Source organism: Antrostomus carolinensis, unplaced genomic scaffold (genome assembly GCF_000700745.2).
Source record: "Antrostomus carolinensis isolate BGI_N321 unplaced genomic scaffold, ASM70074v2 scaffold505, whole genome shotgun sequence".
Taxonomy (NCBI): Eukaryota; Metazoa; Chordata; class Aves; order Caprimulgiformes; family Caprimulgidae; genus Antrostomus; species Antrostomus carolinensis.
This window is the reverse complement of record NW_010316849.1, coordinates 30,442-47,437: the sequence shown is the minus strand read 5'-3', so window position 1 is coordinate 47,437 and position 16,996 is coordinate 30,442. Positions and strand designations below refer to the sequence as shown.

Below are 16,996 nucleotides of genomic sequence, written 5' to 3'. Positions count from 1 at the left end.
GGGTTGCATGTATATTGACTCGTTAAACAGAATAAGTACTTCAATCTATATGTTTAGACCAACTCAATGTCTTATATCAAAACCCTACTACTAATGGCACCTCATTACAGTCAATAGTAGAAAAACTCTCAACTTCCTCAAGATGTCATTAGGTGCTGCTAGGAACTACCTACAGTTACACTTACTGTCACCTCTCCTTCTTACCTACTTGATTATATTTTAGATAATCTTGCAAACATATTTATACAGAGATACAAGAGAGCCATCTTATAAGCACCTATATATGCTAGGGATAAAGCTAAAAAAATTTATTTTGCTGTTTTTGCTTACACTAGTTCACCAAAAATGAATAAACCACATTGACAGAAAAACTTCTTGCCCTCTAAATTGACTGGAATTTTTTAGCTAGAATTTTAAGCACCAACTAAGATTTTATGATCTGTAACAGCCATACAGAGAAAACAAAAGAAATTTTGCCCTAACCAATATCCTTACACCTTGACCAGGTGTATCTTAAACAATGCACACACTGGCAATTTCAGCCTCTTCTACCTCACTGAGAAAAAGGTGCTATTCAACAAGATTCAAATCTATGAGTTTCACTCATGGAAATGGGAGTCTGACAAGTCCTGCAGCTGGACAAACCATTCATAAATTTTTCATCTTTTGTTGCAAACAGATATCAAAGTTGGGGGCAGGAATTAAACACATAACTATTCAAACAGTCAAAATCGTATCTGCTGTTGAAACTCCTATTTGATGTTCTTTAAACATATAGAAAAGCGAAGTTCTGAATAGAATTGTTTCTATTTCAGAATTTCACTGTAAAACTGAAAAGTATACCTCTTGATGATACACGACCTACAAAGGAGACAAATTATTTGTGAAATCTGTATAACTGATGCATTCTGAAATATTTATTTTAATTATTTTTATGTGTAAAAATCCATAAACCTCTTATTTTAGATATTTATTTTTCTGTCTGAACTATATTTTTTCTGAAATAAGTTATTGTTTCTTGAAATATTGGTACTTCTTGCAAAAAGTTTACAGATTAGTAGGTATCATTTAGCTTAGTAGAAAGACATTTAATTGCAAATACTGTCATGCTGAAAACTGCCATATAAAATGTCACATTTTACAGCTGCAGTGGCTTAACTTTTCTATCTAGTTAAGCTGTCAGTCACTTCATAAACATGACATTAGGTACTGTCACCCAAACAAAAAAGAATAGATTCAGATTCTAAAATAAAATTTTCTTCGGTTTAAAGAAGTTAACCTTTATGTAAGACATAATCTTCACTCAGAACCCCAATAAAATGCTCTGAGTAACCATATTAGATTTATATTATCATATCCTGTTTTTCCACAGGGAAAAATGTTGGAAACTTTTTTCCATGTTGCATGCTGCTGAAGAACTAAGAAACATAAAGCCTTCTTCATATGCATATACAGCTTGCTCTTTATGTCCATGTTGAATTCAATAGCAAATCTTCCAATTCATCAACAGATTTGACATATATAACAAGGAGTTATATATGAGGAGCAGGTACTCGTGATGGAGTACTGCAAGTTCTAGACTATAAATACTAACAACAAATTTAGTTGCCTTACCTCAGCTTTTGCACCAGTTTAAATCAATAAAAGTTAAAATGTTCATGTTCGGTTTACTTACATTTTTCCCCTCTGCCCTCTATTTTCTATTATGAAAGTTTTGCTAATAATGATTGGTCGCCTTCTGCTTAAAAAAAAACACTATTCCAGATGCTTTTGCAGTCTGTTACGCTATAACTCAATAACCTCACAGATGCATTGTACAGTAAGACCAGCCTCACAGACTGCAAAATAGAGAAAGCAAAAGAAGTCACAAGCCAATCTGCACAAGTCAGAAGCCTGGGCTCACTTCCCCATGTAGTCTCCAGAAAGAGAACAGAATTGTCATAATCTTTTCTTTTTCGTCTTCGTGATCCAGATCACAGCTCAAAAGCAGAAACAGTTGAACACGTAATGCCAAAGGAATTGAGAACTGCAACTCGTGAACAAGTAGTTTACCGCAGGAATTTCTTGAATCTGAGTCATCATGAGATGGGTTGTATCACTGAACTACATTCCTCAACAAATATTCTCAAAATTAGTAGCGAAGAAATTAACTGTCTGCATTTATACACCACAAATCACAGTATCAATTGCTAAACTTTTTCAGTTAGATTTTTGTAATATGAAGTAAAAACTAATTTAATATCTTTGAAGTGGTTTACTCACCTCATCCAAGTCTTTAATATAAACAATCTTCTCTTCAATACCAATAGGCATTGGTTCACTATGGGGAATCTTCACCTCTTCGTATATTTTATTGTTTTCTCTCTGAACTGTCTCTGGTAAGAACACCTAAAACAGTGTTACAGGAAAATTAATTGGAAGTATGAAAACAGAAAGTGTCATTATGTATAACCCACTTTAAATAATGGTTTATCACCTGCCTTCAAAAAATGAATCCAAAATAAAAGCAATTCTCACCAATTCAATTTATAGATAGCACTGAGCCCCCAAAATGGAAAATAATTGGTTTTACAACTCAGAAAGTGGCCCCAAAATAACAAATAAGGTAACTCCAGTTTATTACATTTCAAAGGCCATTAAATCTAGAATTTCATAAAGCATTCATTTTGTTTAAGTCAATTCAATGGTTTCCAAAAGACAGAAAAATAGTATTTTAATGATTTCAGTGACCCTAGAAAAAAAAAAAAAAGTTGAGAATGAGATTATTTCTTTTAGAGTCAACATAAAAACCAGAATATATGAAAGTGTTTAAAACCCTCTGCAAAGAAGCACTGCTTCAAATATTGGACTCTGGTAAGGAGGAGAATCTCAAAGGGAACCCTGCTGCACATTATTCACTGGGAAAGATGTCCTGTTCAAGAAGGGTCACGCACCCAACACTTACCTTCGCACCCCCAATGAATGCTGATGTTTTCATAGCTTCTGCTCGGGAATCATAAACATGTGGATAATGAATTTTTTCGAAGTCCATCTCTCTCTGTCTACTTAGGACTGGCATACTTCGAGCATTCAGAAGTGCTAGTTCTCTGTAAGCAGAAAAATAACTGCAATACTTCTGCCCATTTTAGGCAGCCATCACAAAAACTGAATGTGAGATATTAAAGTCAGAGGAGAAGTTGTGGAAATTTAAGGAAAAAAAAAAAATAATTAACAAAGGAATTTTACAGTGTTATTCTCTGGCATCAGTTAAACCAAGTCCTTGTAACACACTGTTTAGATAAAACTCAGAAGTGCAAGCCAGTAAGTTCAAGGCTTTCCTAAATGCAATTTTGCCTCTTTTTAAGCAATACACATTCACAGTTAAGTACCAGTTGTACTGTATTTTTCTCTATATGAATACAACAGCTTATTTGCTTCTTATCCTTTCCCTCCCCTACTCCTCCCACTACTTTTAGCTGACAACATGGAAAACAGTATCCATTAATCTTGAGAGGAAAAAAAGATAGTTCTGATAAGATTTATGTCTGTACTAAATCTAAGCAAATAGCGTGTGTACAAGAACAAAGAAAGATTGCCTACCCCTCTAATCTGCATTTCCAGCCCACATAGATGAGATCAAGAAGAATCTCATTAAGCAGATCACCACTTTCTTTCCCTGAAAATTAGGTTTCCATAACAAAAAAAAAATTCTACACTTGTAACAAAACGTGACTTGAAGTCAGAATCACCTAATCACCAAAGCAAACTAAAAGAAAATAAACTGTTATGATATGTTGAAGTAGCAATTACAACAGAAGCCATTTCTCAACTTTTGGTATTTATTACCTTTGCAGCCGCAGCTCTTTGGGATCAAAGCACGTTAGTCCTTCTCCGGAAACTTCTCCATCTTCCCCAGCTTGTTTTTCTTTTCTGGCATTTCGCTTTTCTTCCCGACGATATTGTTTCATTAACTGCTTTTCTTGTTCAGACTGAATTGTAACTTGACAACCATAATTTGGCTTAGCATTTTCTCCTATAAACTTCTTGCATTGTTCTGCAATATGATAACAGGTATGCATCTCCATAAGTATGAGATTTCATCTTTGTTTTCCCCAGTTCTCTTCTAAAGGTTTGGTTTTTGAGGTTTGGGTTTGTTTTGGTTTTTGGTTTGTTTGGGGCTTTTTTTGGGAGGGAAGGGTGGGGCAGTGGTGTGTATGCATTTAAAGGTAATTTAGCTTTACTTAGACAACCATGCAGCAGTTGGTCTCAAGAAATCAAAAAGAAGTACTAGCTGATGTCCCAAAGGTAAAGTTACCATTGTTAAGCAAACAAAAATTCTTCATCCTAAAGCAAGAGGATTGGCTAGGGTGAAAACAGATTAAACAGGCTTGTTTTTATTTTTAAACAGCCTCTTCACAAAACAATTTGTGTATATTTACTAGATAACATGATTGTATTGAAAGCATATTCACAATACAATTGTCCTGTACAAGTGAGAAAAGAAACCCTATTCTATACAACCACAAGGATTCCTTTCCTTTATGTGGAAAGCAGCAGGATGTGATCAAGAAGAATCAGAACCACAGAACAATTACAGTAAGTAATTAATCTAGGGGAGCAGAGAACCTGAAAAACCACAATCACATTCAACTTTCCAAGGCCATTATTGGTCAAAACCAAAGACATAACTATTTTTTTTATGGAGTGGAGATATTTTTTGTTTTGTTTTTAACTATATCAGTGTTTTTAAACTTCTATTTTCAAAATTCTGCAAATAGATTATTAGTTTATGTCAGTTTCACTAAATATTATATGCTTAATTAAATTATGTTTCATATGTACTTTTGCAGTTAAATTCTGAAGCTGAAAACATTTTATCAAATAAACCCACTTGACTGATGTTTTGAACAATTTGTGCCACTTAAGTTTTCACCTACAGTAACAGTGAAACTCCTACCTCTCACAGCATACTGGATAAGGTGACTATAACCTGTTAAATAGCATTGGAAAAAAAAAAAATCTAATAAACTGTCAAAATGTCCACATTAATACCATCATGCCTGTAGCTTTAACTCTCTCTCTCTTGTATTAAAAGGGGACAACAATGGATGCAATTTCCTAACTAAATTTAATTCATACTGAACACAGCAGGGCAAAGAACTGTTACTTGATTTGTCTGATAAGCACAACAATCACCTTCACTGCTGTTGAAATAAATTACATAAGACACAATCAAATAATACAGCATGCTACAAAAATGCAGTACACGTACAGATCCTTGACTTGTGCTTATTTTCTCAATACACAAATTATTCAAAGTTGACTAAATTTCTGCAGACACAAATTATTCCCTTCCTCAAATGCAACTCTGGAAAGATAAAACTTCAATCCCCATTAGAAATACCATTTTGATCAACTTAAAAGAAAAAAGCTGTACAAAAATTAATAAACGGAACTTGAGGCAGAGCATCTTCAGTCTCAGAGAAGATATTCAAATATAATTGACTTTTTTACCACAGTGAAAGAAGGGTTCTCTCATCAGTGAAAAAAGCATACAATCAGTAATGCTTTTCTATTGTCTCCAAAGCTCAACACTGAAAATATTCTTCCTCCACATTCTAGCAGAAATTCCTGTGATACATTTTACTGATGGCATAATGAAGAATAAATTTACAAAAGCTTCCAAAATACTACTTTTGCTAAGTGAGAAGAAAGTATTTGTGTAGCTAAAACCTGCACAAGGGAGAAAAACTGTACTAGTTCAGTTTCTACTGAATGTATTTTAATTTTTTTATTATTTGATTATTTCAGAAGGAGAAAAAACACCAAGACACAAAACGTTGCTATACTGATAGCAAGACATCCCACTCTGAAATCAAAAAGAAATTAAACTAACAGTTGTTCTCACAAGTTCAGACTAACCAGCAGCACAGTAAGAGGTAAACTTCTAAACACTTGCCTATATAACATTTAATTTAAGATAAACATATTAAAAAGAGTTTATTTGCATTTCAAAATTATTGTGAGGATACATAAGTCCACCATTAACAGCTTTATTCATATATTTCTAACTCTTTATGCTGTGAACATGCAATGGGCTCCATGGTCCTATGTCCACCTAAGTTTTATCCCAAGTCACAACCTACTCACAATCAGGTTTATTTTTGTTATAGGAGAAAGCGAGAAGACTTGTTTTTAAACAGCAATTTGTAAAACAGATTTTAAAATAGTTACTTTGTGCAGGCATCTCATCTTATAAACACAAAAAAGACAGTATAAAACCTGAACCCCTTTTTTTCCTCTCACTTATCCATGCTTAAGCTTCACATCATCTTTTTTCAGAAGTGGTTGTTACTGTGCTTTTACTGACCTACATTTGATGATTGTACAGAAGCAGAGAGTAAGCAGGAAAGCAGATGAGGAATAACCAAAGATCAACTTATTTCCAGAATAATCCATTAAAACAGATACAGTGCAACAGTTAATACCTTTAAAAATTACACATGCCCATAGGCAGTTGAAAAGTAAGTAAATATACACAATATCTATTTGTTTATTCTGTATAAGCAGACCATGATTTCTGTAAGTCCATATAAATATACTCTCCCTCTTTTTTTTTTTTTTTTGGCTTGCTTTTTAAATACACATAGATGGTACTGTTGTTTGAAATATAACTGAACAGTTAGAAAACTACTTTTTATCTGGTTTGGAATAAAAACAATTGTAGTCACTTACCTTGCAGAGTCTGGAACCTGTTATCATTTGAACAAGTTAAAGATTTTTCCAGAATCAGAGATCTGTTCTGTAGGAGTTTCTCTATGAGTTCAAAACCTTCAGGACCTAGCAGTTCAAATAACTACAAAGAAAACAAAGTTATAAGTAATTGTCCAAATGAATGCAAATTTATAAATAAGACTACGATATTTAATCAAATCCATGAACTTCAACTCCAAGTAATTCAACCCAAAAGGTGTCATTGCCAATATTCAGCCAGATTCTTGATTATGAAAATGGAAAATTACAGAAAGTTTTCAGTTGGAAATATTTAAAATCTAAGAATTTTGTTTATTAAGTAAAACTCCATTTCTCTTGGGGATTCTTGCGTAAAATTTAACTCTTCTCAAAACTAAACTTTGTGTGTCTTTATGCTTATTTACATAAAATATGCTGCAAATTTATACCTCCACAATTGAAGCAGATAAAAATAAATCAAGAGAACCAATGCTTCCTCATAAAAGTCAGATAAATAGGAAGTTATTCCCATTCCACTGAACAAGAGATACAGCCTACTGCATTTTCACTGTCACATCCTACCAAAAAAACCTGCAAACCCACAGGAGTACAGCAAGAATTTTAATAAGCAAAAGACAACATTAGTACTGACTTCAGTCTGTACTACTTGCACATACAATATACTGCGTATGTGAGCGTGTGCAATTCAAACACATGATGAAAGCAATCATGTGTTGACACCAGAACAGAACTCCATACCAAGAAACACTATTTTGGCCCCCACTATTTTGATTCTCTTTTAGCAGGTCAGATAAACACAGTTCCCTATTTAAAGTTCCCTTTTCCATGTAATACTGTTTTTAATGGAAAAAAAAAAAAAACAACCCACCCAAAACATCAAAAGCACTTCCCTGTCCATCTTATCTATAATTATTTTGTCAAAAATCAAAGCATTATAGTAGAGCATTAAGTTACTCAGAACTCATTCTTGATTTTTAACACTTTTAAAAACATTTTATCTCCATTTTTTCAATTTCCAAAAAGGAAAACAGAACAGTTTCTCCTTAGTGCTCTCTAAGTTTGCTGCTAATATTATTCATACAACTTCAAGTATAAGGTAAGAATAAAAGTTCTGATGTACTTTGATGTGATGTTCTATGAAAGAGTAAGACTTCAGCACTGTAGGATTCCAGTATTTCTGTTCTAACTATGAAAAGGAGAGAGGGGTCTCTTACTGCCCTGCATTTAATTTGCCAGTTCCTTAACAGTGAGTTTTTCTGTGGCTGTCTGTGACTACTGCCCTCTGGGAACACCTCAAAATAACTTTATGCTGCCTCACCATACATTTGCAAAATTTTGAACAGTGCCAAGGGCATCAGATCAATGATCCCTTTTTTCAGGCCAATCTATACTTCATAATATAAGCTGTCATTATAAAAAAAAAAGAAAAAAAGAAAAAAAAAAGTGTTACTCCTGGCCCTCACGGTTTCTATGAAAAACGTAAGGTTTGTGCAAATTAGTACAGTGATGGTAGAGTTAATAACAGTTATTAAATGTATTAAGTCTTGTAGTTCTTTCATTAGAGTAACCAATGATGGCAAATTGGAGAAGCAGTCTAAAAAAAAAGAAAAAGCAATAAATGTGGACAAATAGAAAGTTTGTCTATACTCTGTCCTTCCATACTCTGATATAAGGAACAAACTACAGAAATACAAGCCAGGTAACTGCTGGCTATCCGTCAATTCTGCTGTCAAAGATCTCAAGCTATGATGGATTTCTTTTTATCCAGCTTTCACTAATAACGATCATTAGCTCTTGTCTTTTGCATAGCTATTCACTGTCACTTTACTGCCACAGTTTAACTAATATTATCTAAAGATATAAGATGCCCTTAGTTTTGTATTTCAAAAGAAAGTGGCAAATTACTACTGGTAAACTTAAGGAGTAGGTATCTTCCAAGGGTATATGCTTAAGGCAGGGAGGGAAAAATAATTACAAAAGCAACAAGAAAAGAAGCGTATTTGAAATAAATTGTATACAGAACTGAATAAAAGCTTGTCTCAATTTTTCTAACATCTTGTTGACTGTGGAATACCAGCAAGACAGGGAAGGGAAATGCTTTCAATTCAACCAAGATCTGGGCTTAAAACACTAGCTTCTCATCAAGGTAGCAGACACAATGTAAACATATTCAGACTTGGAATATTGCCACCTAAAACCAAAACAAACACACACCACCACCCCATCACCCCCAGCAGGCAAACAACACATTAGTCCTAAAATATCCAGTGTAGACCTTCAGCTCTGCACAGGACTCCAAAGCATCTCTGTCACTGGAAGCTGTTCAGAACAAGCTAGAGAAGCATCAGTCAGAAAAGATGAGTTTTCATGGGAAAATAGATTATGACATTTTTTGGAACAGGAAGCTGTTTTTCCACTCCTGTTTTCCCAATATATTCCGAAACAAAAGCCATCTATATCAAAACATTTCAACCAATTAGAACAGCAGAGTCATACAAAGAAGCAGTAATGTTACGTGATGCATTCTACTTCACGGCTGGAGGTCAGGAAGTAAAAACAGCATCACTTACTCCATCCCCAGTGAGCTAGAGGCTCCAGAGAACAGTACCAAGGAGAAACTCCATATCCCACCAGATAGCCCACCAGTCAGTCAGAGAGAACTGAACCCATACAGTATTACACATGACAGACTCTGCAACACTCAGTGGCAAAAGTCACTCCATTTTGCCTTCTTGATTGATGGACAGAGTTGCTACCAGCAGTTTGAGAACTGTCTGTATCACCTAAGTAATCTTGCCACTGTCTGAAAAGGAAGGAGGCTTTCAGAACATTTTAAACAGCTAAACCAGGCTGAGCTCACTGTTCAAGACTGAGAGGGAAAAGCTACAGAATACAGAAGACCAGCAGCAAAGACCTGTTCTTATTGACAGGATGTCTCCCACACCCACTAGAAGCCTGCCAGAGACCACGGATGGAAAACAACCACTGAGAGCTAAAACAAGACAGAACTAGAAGTGCCGAGAGAGGGAGAGTAAGTTAAAGAGTAAGATCTGTCACCATCTACCACTGATGGCAGAAGTAGTGATAATGGTAGAAAGACTGCAAAGAGTAGGAATAACTAAACTTGAGGACTTACAAGACCAGTGTGTTATTAATAATCAGATTTGTTCATATTACATGAGTAATCCACTGCTTCCTAATTAAGGTATTAAGAACTACCACAGAATGCTGCTGTTTCAAGGGGCAACTCTTTATCCTTTCATTTGTTTACACTTCCAAAAACATTGTCAGGGTCCATTCACAAAGCTTTCTACCACTTCAGAAAACCTCTGACACTTGTTGGATTTTTTATGCCTAATTTTCAAAGTAATCAACAAATGAAACAATAACCTGAACTTCTATAACAATAGACACCATTAAAGATATAATCAGCAACCGCACCCTACGGTAACTCATGAAAATCACAGGAGTTGGAGAGAAAACACGACTTGCTGGGATCCAACTTCAGTGAAGTGAATGCTGAGTCTGACATCTTCAGAAATAGCACAGAATGTGCTTTCTTAAAAAAAAAAAAAAAAAAAAAAAGGGCAAAACAAACCAAACCCAAAACAAACAACCTTTCCACTGTAAGCATTGTGTTTTTAATATTAATAGTCACACTTTCCAAATAATCCTGGGCCAAAGTTTGTACAAAGTATCCACCTCACTACTGCTATTACTCTTACACTGGCAAGCACTTACACTTTATAGTGACAGGTTGACTGTATAAATCAAAGAGCAGGAAAGAGAAAATTAGGAGCTGAGTTGAACTGCCTTATGCCTACTAGGAGAAATTGAGCCCTAAGGCACAGAAAACATCTGATCAATAAATAAAGCAGCCTTCTTTTGCCAGGACATATCTTTACTATAGTGGTTTTATTTTTTTATGGTATAAATTGAAGTTATCAACATAGGCTGGAGTGGTTGAACCAGCTGTAAAAGAGCAAAATCCACAACACCCTCTAGTACTTACTAAATGCTGATGTGGTCCTGACTGTCACAGTTCAGTCTCATGCCTGGATGTTCAGCTGGAGGCACAATGCTGAAGTGATTCCAGCTTATTAAAGTTGCTTTGCATGTTGATTTACAGAAAACAAATGTATTACTTGTCACGAGAGGCTATGTCATTTTTTAATGCACAGAACAAGTTTCCTCATGATTAGGGTGCTTGCACTACTGCTCCATACAATGTGTACATAAAAAAACCCAAACTCTATAAACAGTAGTGAAAGAAAAAAAAGGTAACAATTTATGTAAAATGGAAAGCTTAAGAAAATTATGAGACAAGTTGTCAATCCCATCTACTCAAAACCTCTGCATGTGATGAAGCACTAACCCCCAATGACCTGCATTGCTCCTTTCAACAAATATCTAATGTAAGCTGCATGTAAATTCCTAATATTCACTACAGAAAAGGAGAACTTCAGAGGTTTTATGCTGTGGAGAAAATAATTTTGGATATGTTTTGCTGCTAAACATTTTGCTTTCTCTTCTAGAGAAGAAATGTCAAATCAAGAAAGTGTGATGCACTCCTAGCAATTAACGTAGCTTAAGAGGCTAATTATCACGTTTCATTCCAAATTAAATGCTTTCCATTAATCAAACCCAGCAGTTAACAGAGACATATCCAATCCAACAATCCATGGGACAAAATTTCTAGCATTCAAATGCCAACTAGAAGCAATGAATCGTAGGACAGGAAGGCTGAGGACCATATTGATGACAGCCTGATGGTAGCTTTTAATGAAGAAACTACCGGAGTAACAGGAAGTTCTTGGAAATATTTTCAACACCTCTCTAGTATCATACTTATTTCTAAAATATTGAGGTTCTGCCACTCATCTCAAGTGTTCAATCCAAAAAGGGGACAATAGGGAAATCTGTGTTGGAAATAAGGATGGTGCATGTTTGAATGGCAGATGCGTGTTAGTGGGACTTGAGCCTGTAATTTGAATGCTGTTAATGACTTCACATGGCTGATGGAAAAACATTAAACAATGTAACACTGCCTGTAATAAAAAAATTTAAAAAAAGTTTCTCAGACTAATAGTTAACCAGATTATGACTCTTTCAGGACAGCCTGGTAGGGATAAATATCTGTGCAATCTTGTTTCCAAAAATCTGCGAGGGTTCTGACACAGAAAGTGGCACAAGAGCATAATTCTGTATCCAGTGTAGGTGCTAGCATTTCAGATTTGATACATTAGTACATAATCTGGCCTGAAAAGGCAATGGCCAAGATCCTGAGAGCAGGCAAAGGAATCTGGTGAATGTTCATAGCTGCCTTTTTATTAAGTTATAACGAGATAAACTAGAGAGCAGGCAACAGTTGGAGAGGCTGTGTGTCAGTCAGCGGCTTCTTGAATGCCAGCCAAACTATTACGATCCGTGAAGTCAGTAACAGACTGTGCCCAAAAGGCAACCCTGACTGCCTTCAATAACAAAGGTCCCAGATGACTTCAGCTACTACTCAGTGACCATAAAGACATAGATGAGCATGATATATGGTCATTCAGATTTGTTTGGATTATTTTTACATTTCATTTTATGTGCATAGCCGTAATAGCGGGAAGGAAGTGTAATGAGTAATCAGTCTAGGAACCAAGGGACGAGACATGTCATATTGCATTAGGAAGGTGAGGCAGGGTCCCCATGCTAATGATTTCTGCGGAATATATACTAGTTTTATGGAAAAAGCAAGGAGACAAGGACAGCAATCTCACAGATAGACAGCAGTTTATCTGCCAGAGCTGGTAACAAGCAAGAAGCTGAACCCCCGTGAGATGCATGACATAGTATATTTTTTCAAGTAAGGCTCAGCCATTACAAGTACATCTTTATCGTTGAACTCACTGTTCAAGACTGAAACAAGATTTTACTCTGAATGTTAAATAGCTAATGTTCACTTCTCTATTCTATAAGCAGAATTTACAAGGAGCCTTGGAGGTCCTTAGTGTGACCTCAAATATGAAGTTCAGAACTGTAAGCATTAGTCTGACATTATAAACTATCTGCCATCACAAGGGCATATTCTCGATTTCTGCATCTTCTATGAGGTGGGAAAGGATCCTATAAATCTCAGAAAATACTTTGTTTCTCCAGTGCATACAAAAATAGATTAGGAATGGTTCTTGTACCTTCTTTGACTCTTCGTACCAAATACTGCTCTGCAGCAATAAATGAAACAGTAAACCAAAGTCAGTCAACCAGTACTTGTCCTCTGTACCTCTCTATCTTCATAAACTAACAGGTTGTCTAGATTACAGAGTAAGACCTGCACAACTTATTGCTACACCTTCACCTAGTGGCTTGTTTGCAGATGATTTTGCTTTACAAGGCACAGTTTTCAAACAGCTGTGGAAGAATCATCTCCATAGCACATTCTCAAGTTTCTTCTGTTCTAGTGGCTCTTAAGTAGCCTAAATGATCGCTTCATTTCAAAAATTATAGGGAAAATATGACATTTTTCTTGGGTTACAGGCTTACTGCAAAACCTCTCCGGACATACTTCCCAAAGAGTACCAGACAGAAAAATTCATATTAGCTATTGTTCAAAAGTTTTAGTAACAGAAACAAAGAAATTGAAGATAGAGGGGGTTTTTTTGCATAAGAAAATTCAACAAAAACTTCATGGATGTAATATATACACTGACTCCTATTTATTACCATGCTACTGAAAAATAAAAACTAACGCTACCTCTTACATCTACAGATTACAGAAGAACACTTGGTTTAAAAAGAGTTTTTATGTTGCTTACAGGTTGATTAAAACAAGACAAGTCAGACAAACCATAATTTCTTACCATTGCTATTAAAAACAGGTATTAGGTGTGTGAGAAAGTCATTCAGCTCTCAGATCTGCCTTTACTTTGTCAAGTCTGACATTGTTGAATATGCAGCCCAGCATATTAAGTCCACTTATACAGAAATGATCTTCCAATCTTAGGAACCATTTCCACCTAGGAGACTTGCAAAAAGTCTTAGCAAGCTCAGCTTAACTGCACCTGTCTCACAGTGGCCAAGCACTTAAAGCACTTTGGAGGTGAGTTGCTGATAAAATACGTGCATGCAAAATGCATTTCTGATCGCTATTCCTTGGTTCAGGGGCTGGAGGATTCTCATATTGCAACCTCAGTAATCATTTGGACCAGATAGGACAGAACGACATGCTCACGGGCAGGCATTTTCATGGGACAAGGAGAACCTAACTCTCAGGCAGTCTCCAGTGGAATCAGGTGCCAGCTTCATGAGGATGAATGAGAAGTTACTACTTGTCATCAGTGAGGTCTTAAGGGTCTGTTTGTGAAAGCAGTTCGCTTTGAATTTTTGGATTTTACTTTTAGTCAGCAACTGGAAGAAAATAATGAACTAAATACAAAGTGAGAAACAGGCAGATCAAAGAAAATCAGCAAAAATCTAGGAATTCTCCCAATAAACTTGCAATTTTACTCATAAGATAGAAGAAGGCTGAGCAAGGAAGTTGATGGAAAAGTTTTCATATAACATTGTCTTTGGGAAAGATATTTGCATAAAGATTAATGACAAATTCTTATTCAACATTCAACTTTTGATTGCTTTTCTCATTACTACATTTGCAGTGCAGTAAGAAATGCTGGAAATCCGGTCTTCAGCACAGGACACATTTTTAGTCAGGTTGTAAATGTTTAATGTGCAAATAAAGACACAGCCAATTATCTTTTTTACTACCATCTCTCCTCAGCCCATCGGCATACACTCTATTTCTGTATTTCTGTATCCACAGATCACCATGCAATTTTACTTCAACTACACACTAGTAGAAATAAATGAATCACAGCAAGAAGAATACCAAAATTAGTATTAATACATTAAAATTATTTTCTTTGAAGACTCAGCCTATAGGTACCAGTCAAGACTAATTTTAAATCAAACTGAAATCTAAAGTTAAAACTCTGAAATTGATCAGTTACAAGGAAAAAATATTAAGGTAATTATTTTTCTTATAACAAGACTCAAAAATACATTATCAGATTAAAAGGATGTGCAAATATTGCTTAATAGGCCTAAACCAGTTGTCTTATCTATTTATTTTCCTATCAGTTTTGATTACAGATATCTCTTTATTCTTCTTCTTATTTAAAAAATAGCATAATCTGTCAGAGCATAATTTTAAAATATTTGCTTGAAAGCTTTTTCCAGCTCTTTGTGTGCATCTGTACTAAAACTGATTATTGTACTTCACAAAAAGACAACCACAAAAAACACAAAGCATGTTATTAATTTTTCTTAATATTTTAAAGTGAAAATAAGTAGACTGGAGATATCACCACCATCATCAATGTTTTAACACTGACTAATTAGAAACTTCTACAGATGCACTGGTTTTGAAAATTTCAAACATATTACTACAAGGCAAATTCCACCAGCTTATTTAGCCTAAAGACTTTGGTAATTAGAAATAATGTCAAACCTAGCTACAAACAGCAGACTACCGATGTGCCTTTTGAAAAGGAAGCCCTGAAGACCAATTTAAGTGTAAAAATACTTGCTGTTACACGATTTCTTAAACTAGTATTTATCTTCAGAAGTATTCTGGGATAAGCTTTTTTTTTTGAAGAAAAAAATAATCCTAAGATTAGCTAATTGCTGCACTTGCCATTTTTCTAAGCATAGGGAGCAGGCAAACTTGGAATTACTGAGTATTTGCAGAGGTATCAGGCAGATGCCTGCGTCACTACTGCAGTAATACAAATCCAAATTCACCCGAAGAAAAAAAAAAATATTAAAAAACCTAAGACAGCATAACTTGAATAGGAGACAGCAGATGCCTATTTTATTCTGTAGTGAGAACAAACAGCAAAGTAGATACAGGGGTAAGAAATTCTGACTCTATCCAGCAGGAAACATACATTTATAGAGGAAGTTTCTGTATCAGAATCAAATACCCAAACCAATTTTTTTAGGGCTGATGATTTCAGATACTTGTAATATGGCGGTGGTTGGCACAGAATTCTTTTCTGCAGAAGACAAAAACCTTCAGACATTCTAAAAAGAACAGCAATTCCCAAACCTGACTGTTTCAGAGAGGGACTTGGTGGAGTACAGAGCCGTTCGCCTCTAGTCCAACACTTCTGCTATCCTAAAGCATAGTGACAACGTACAAGAAAATGCTGGAAAGCCAGGCAGTTCACTAACGTTACTTAACGGAGGTGGCTGATGAAGAGTAGCAAGGGACTCTAATATGTAAAGCTAGTTTTATCCCAATTAGGACAGTGATTAAGGTCTCTGCGAAAGGCTGCCAGGCCCAGCAGGTGTCCCCAGGGAAACAGGCCTTTAAAAGGCCTCACACGCCCCTTCGCTCATGTTGACCAGCCCCAGGCTGCGTGCTCCAGCACCTGGGGTTGCCAGACACCCAAATGGGTGAGAACGAAACGAGACAAGTTTTTCTGTGAAACATACCCTTCCGTATTATTTTAGGTGTGTGTAGAAAAAAGAAGAAAAGGTTGCAGCTAAAGAAAGATGAATTTTTTGCCTAGCTTTCCAATGGAACAAAGCCTACCAAAGCACTCGGTGCACTTCCCAGCTCATGAACTTAACAAACAAGTCTTAAGCCTCTACAGTAACTTCCAAATTTGACAGAGACAGAAATTTTCGGAGATATGAAGGGGCCAGTGGAGGAGACTGATCCAAATGACTGCTCTGTGTGCCTCCTGCTCTTATCCTCCGCATGGCTGCGGCACGAGCGCAGCGGGGTCGGCACGCACCAGTGAGCCCACCAGTACAGCACCAGCACAAACTCTTCTTCGCCCAGCAAAGCCACAGCTCTCACACTGCAGCAGACATGGAGTATTGGAAACCACACAACACTGACAGCCACAAGCAAGCCAGTCCTGTGACTTCTGCAGCTCAAGCAGCTGTGGGTTTGGGGGTTTTTGTGGTATTTCCCCACTTCCCATCTTTGCTGTGGGTTTGGGGTTTTTTGTGGTGTTTCCCCCCTTCCTATCTTTCATAAAATGATTTGGAGGAAAGTAATTTTGTGTCTAGTTAATAAGTGAGCCTTAATCTTTCAGGTGCCATCTGACTGCATTTCTTGCAGAACTTGCAGTTCCTTATGTCTCCATGTGGAGGTGAAAAGAATTTCTCAGCATCAAAAAAATAAAAAGCAAAAAGTTATATCAGCTAGAGACTGGCTTGCTCTAGAAAAAGATCTCATTAAGTTTAAAGATATATTTAAGCTGATACAAAA

The 16,996-nt window shown here is 35.9% G+C and overlaps 1 protein-coding gene across 1 annotated transcript in view; it reads right to left on the bottom strand.

The window, feature by feature from the left end:
* Nucleotides 1-2,262: 2,262 nt before the first annotated feature.
* The window catches only part of LOC104525254 (activating signal cointegrator 1 complex subunit 3-like), a gene marked incomplete at its 3' end in the record, with an annotated part of 30,600 nt that continues 15,866 nt past the window's right edge, over nucleotides 2,263-16,996 (bottom strand). Inside the window, exons 4-7 of the mRNA XM_010168357.1 lie at nucleotides 6,715-6,835; nucleotides 3,826-4,033; nucleotides 2,945-3,086; nucleotides 2,263-2,388 (exon numbers count right to left, since the gene is read on the bottom strand). Of these exons, the coding sequence (XP_010166659.1) occupies nucleotides 2,263-2,388; nucleotides 2,945-3,086; nucleotides 3,826-4,033; nucleotides 6,715-6,835 (597 nt within the window). The remainder of the gene's footprint in view (nucleotides 2,389-2,944; nucleotides 3,087-3,825; nucleotides 4,034-6,714; nucleotides 6,836-16,996) is intronic.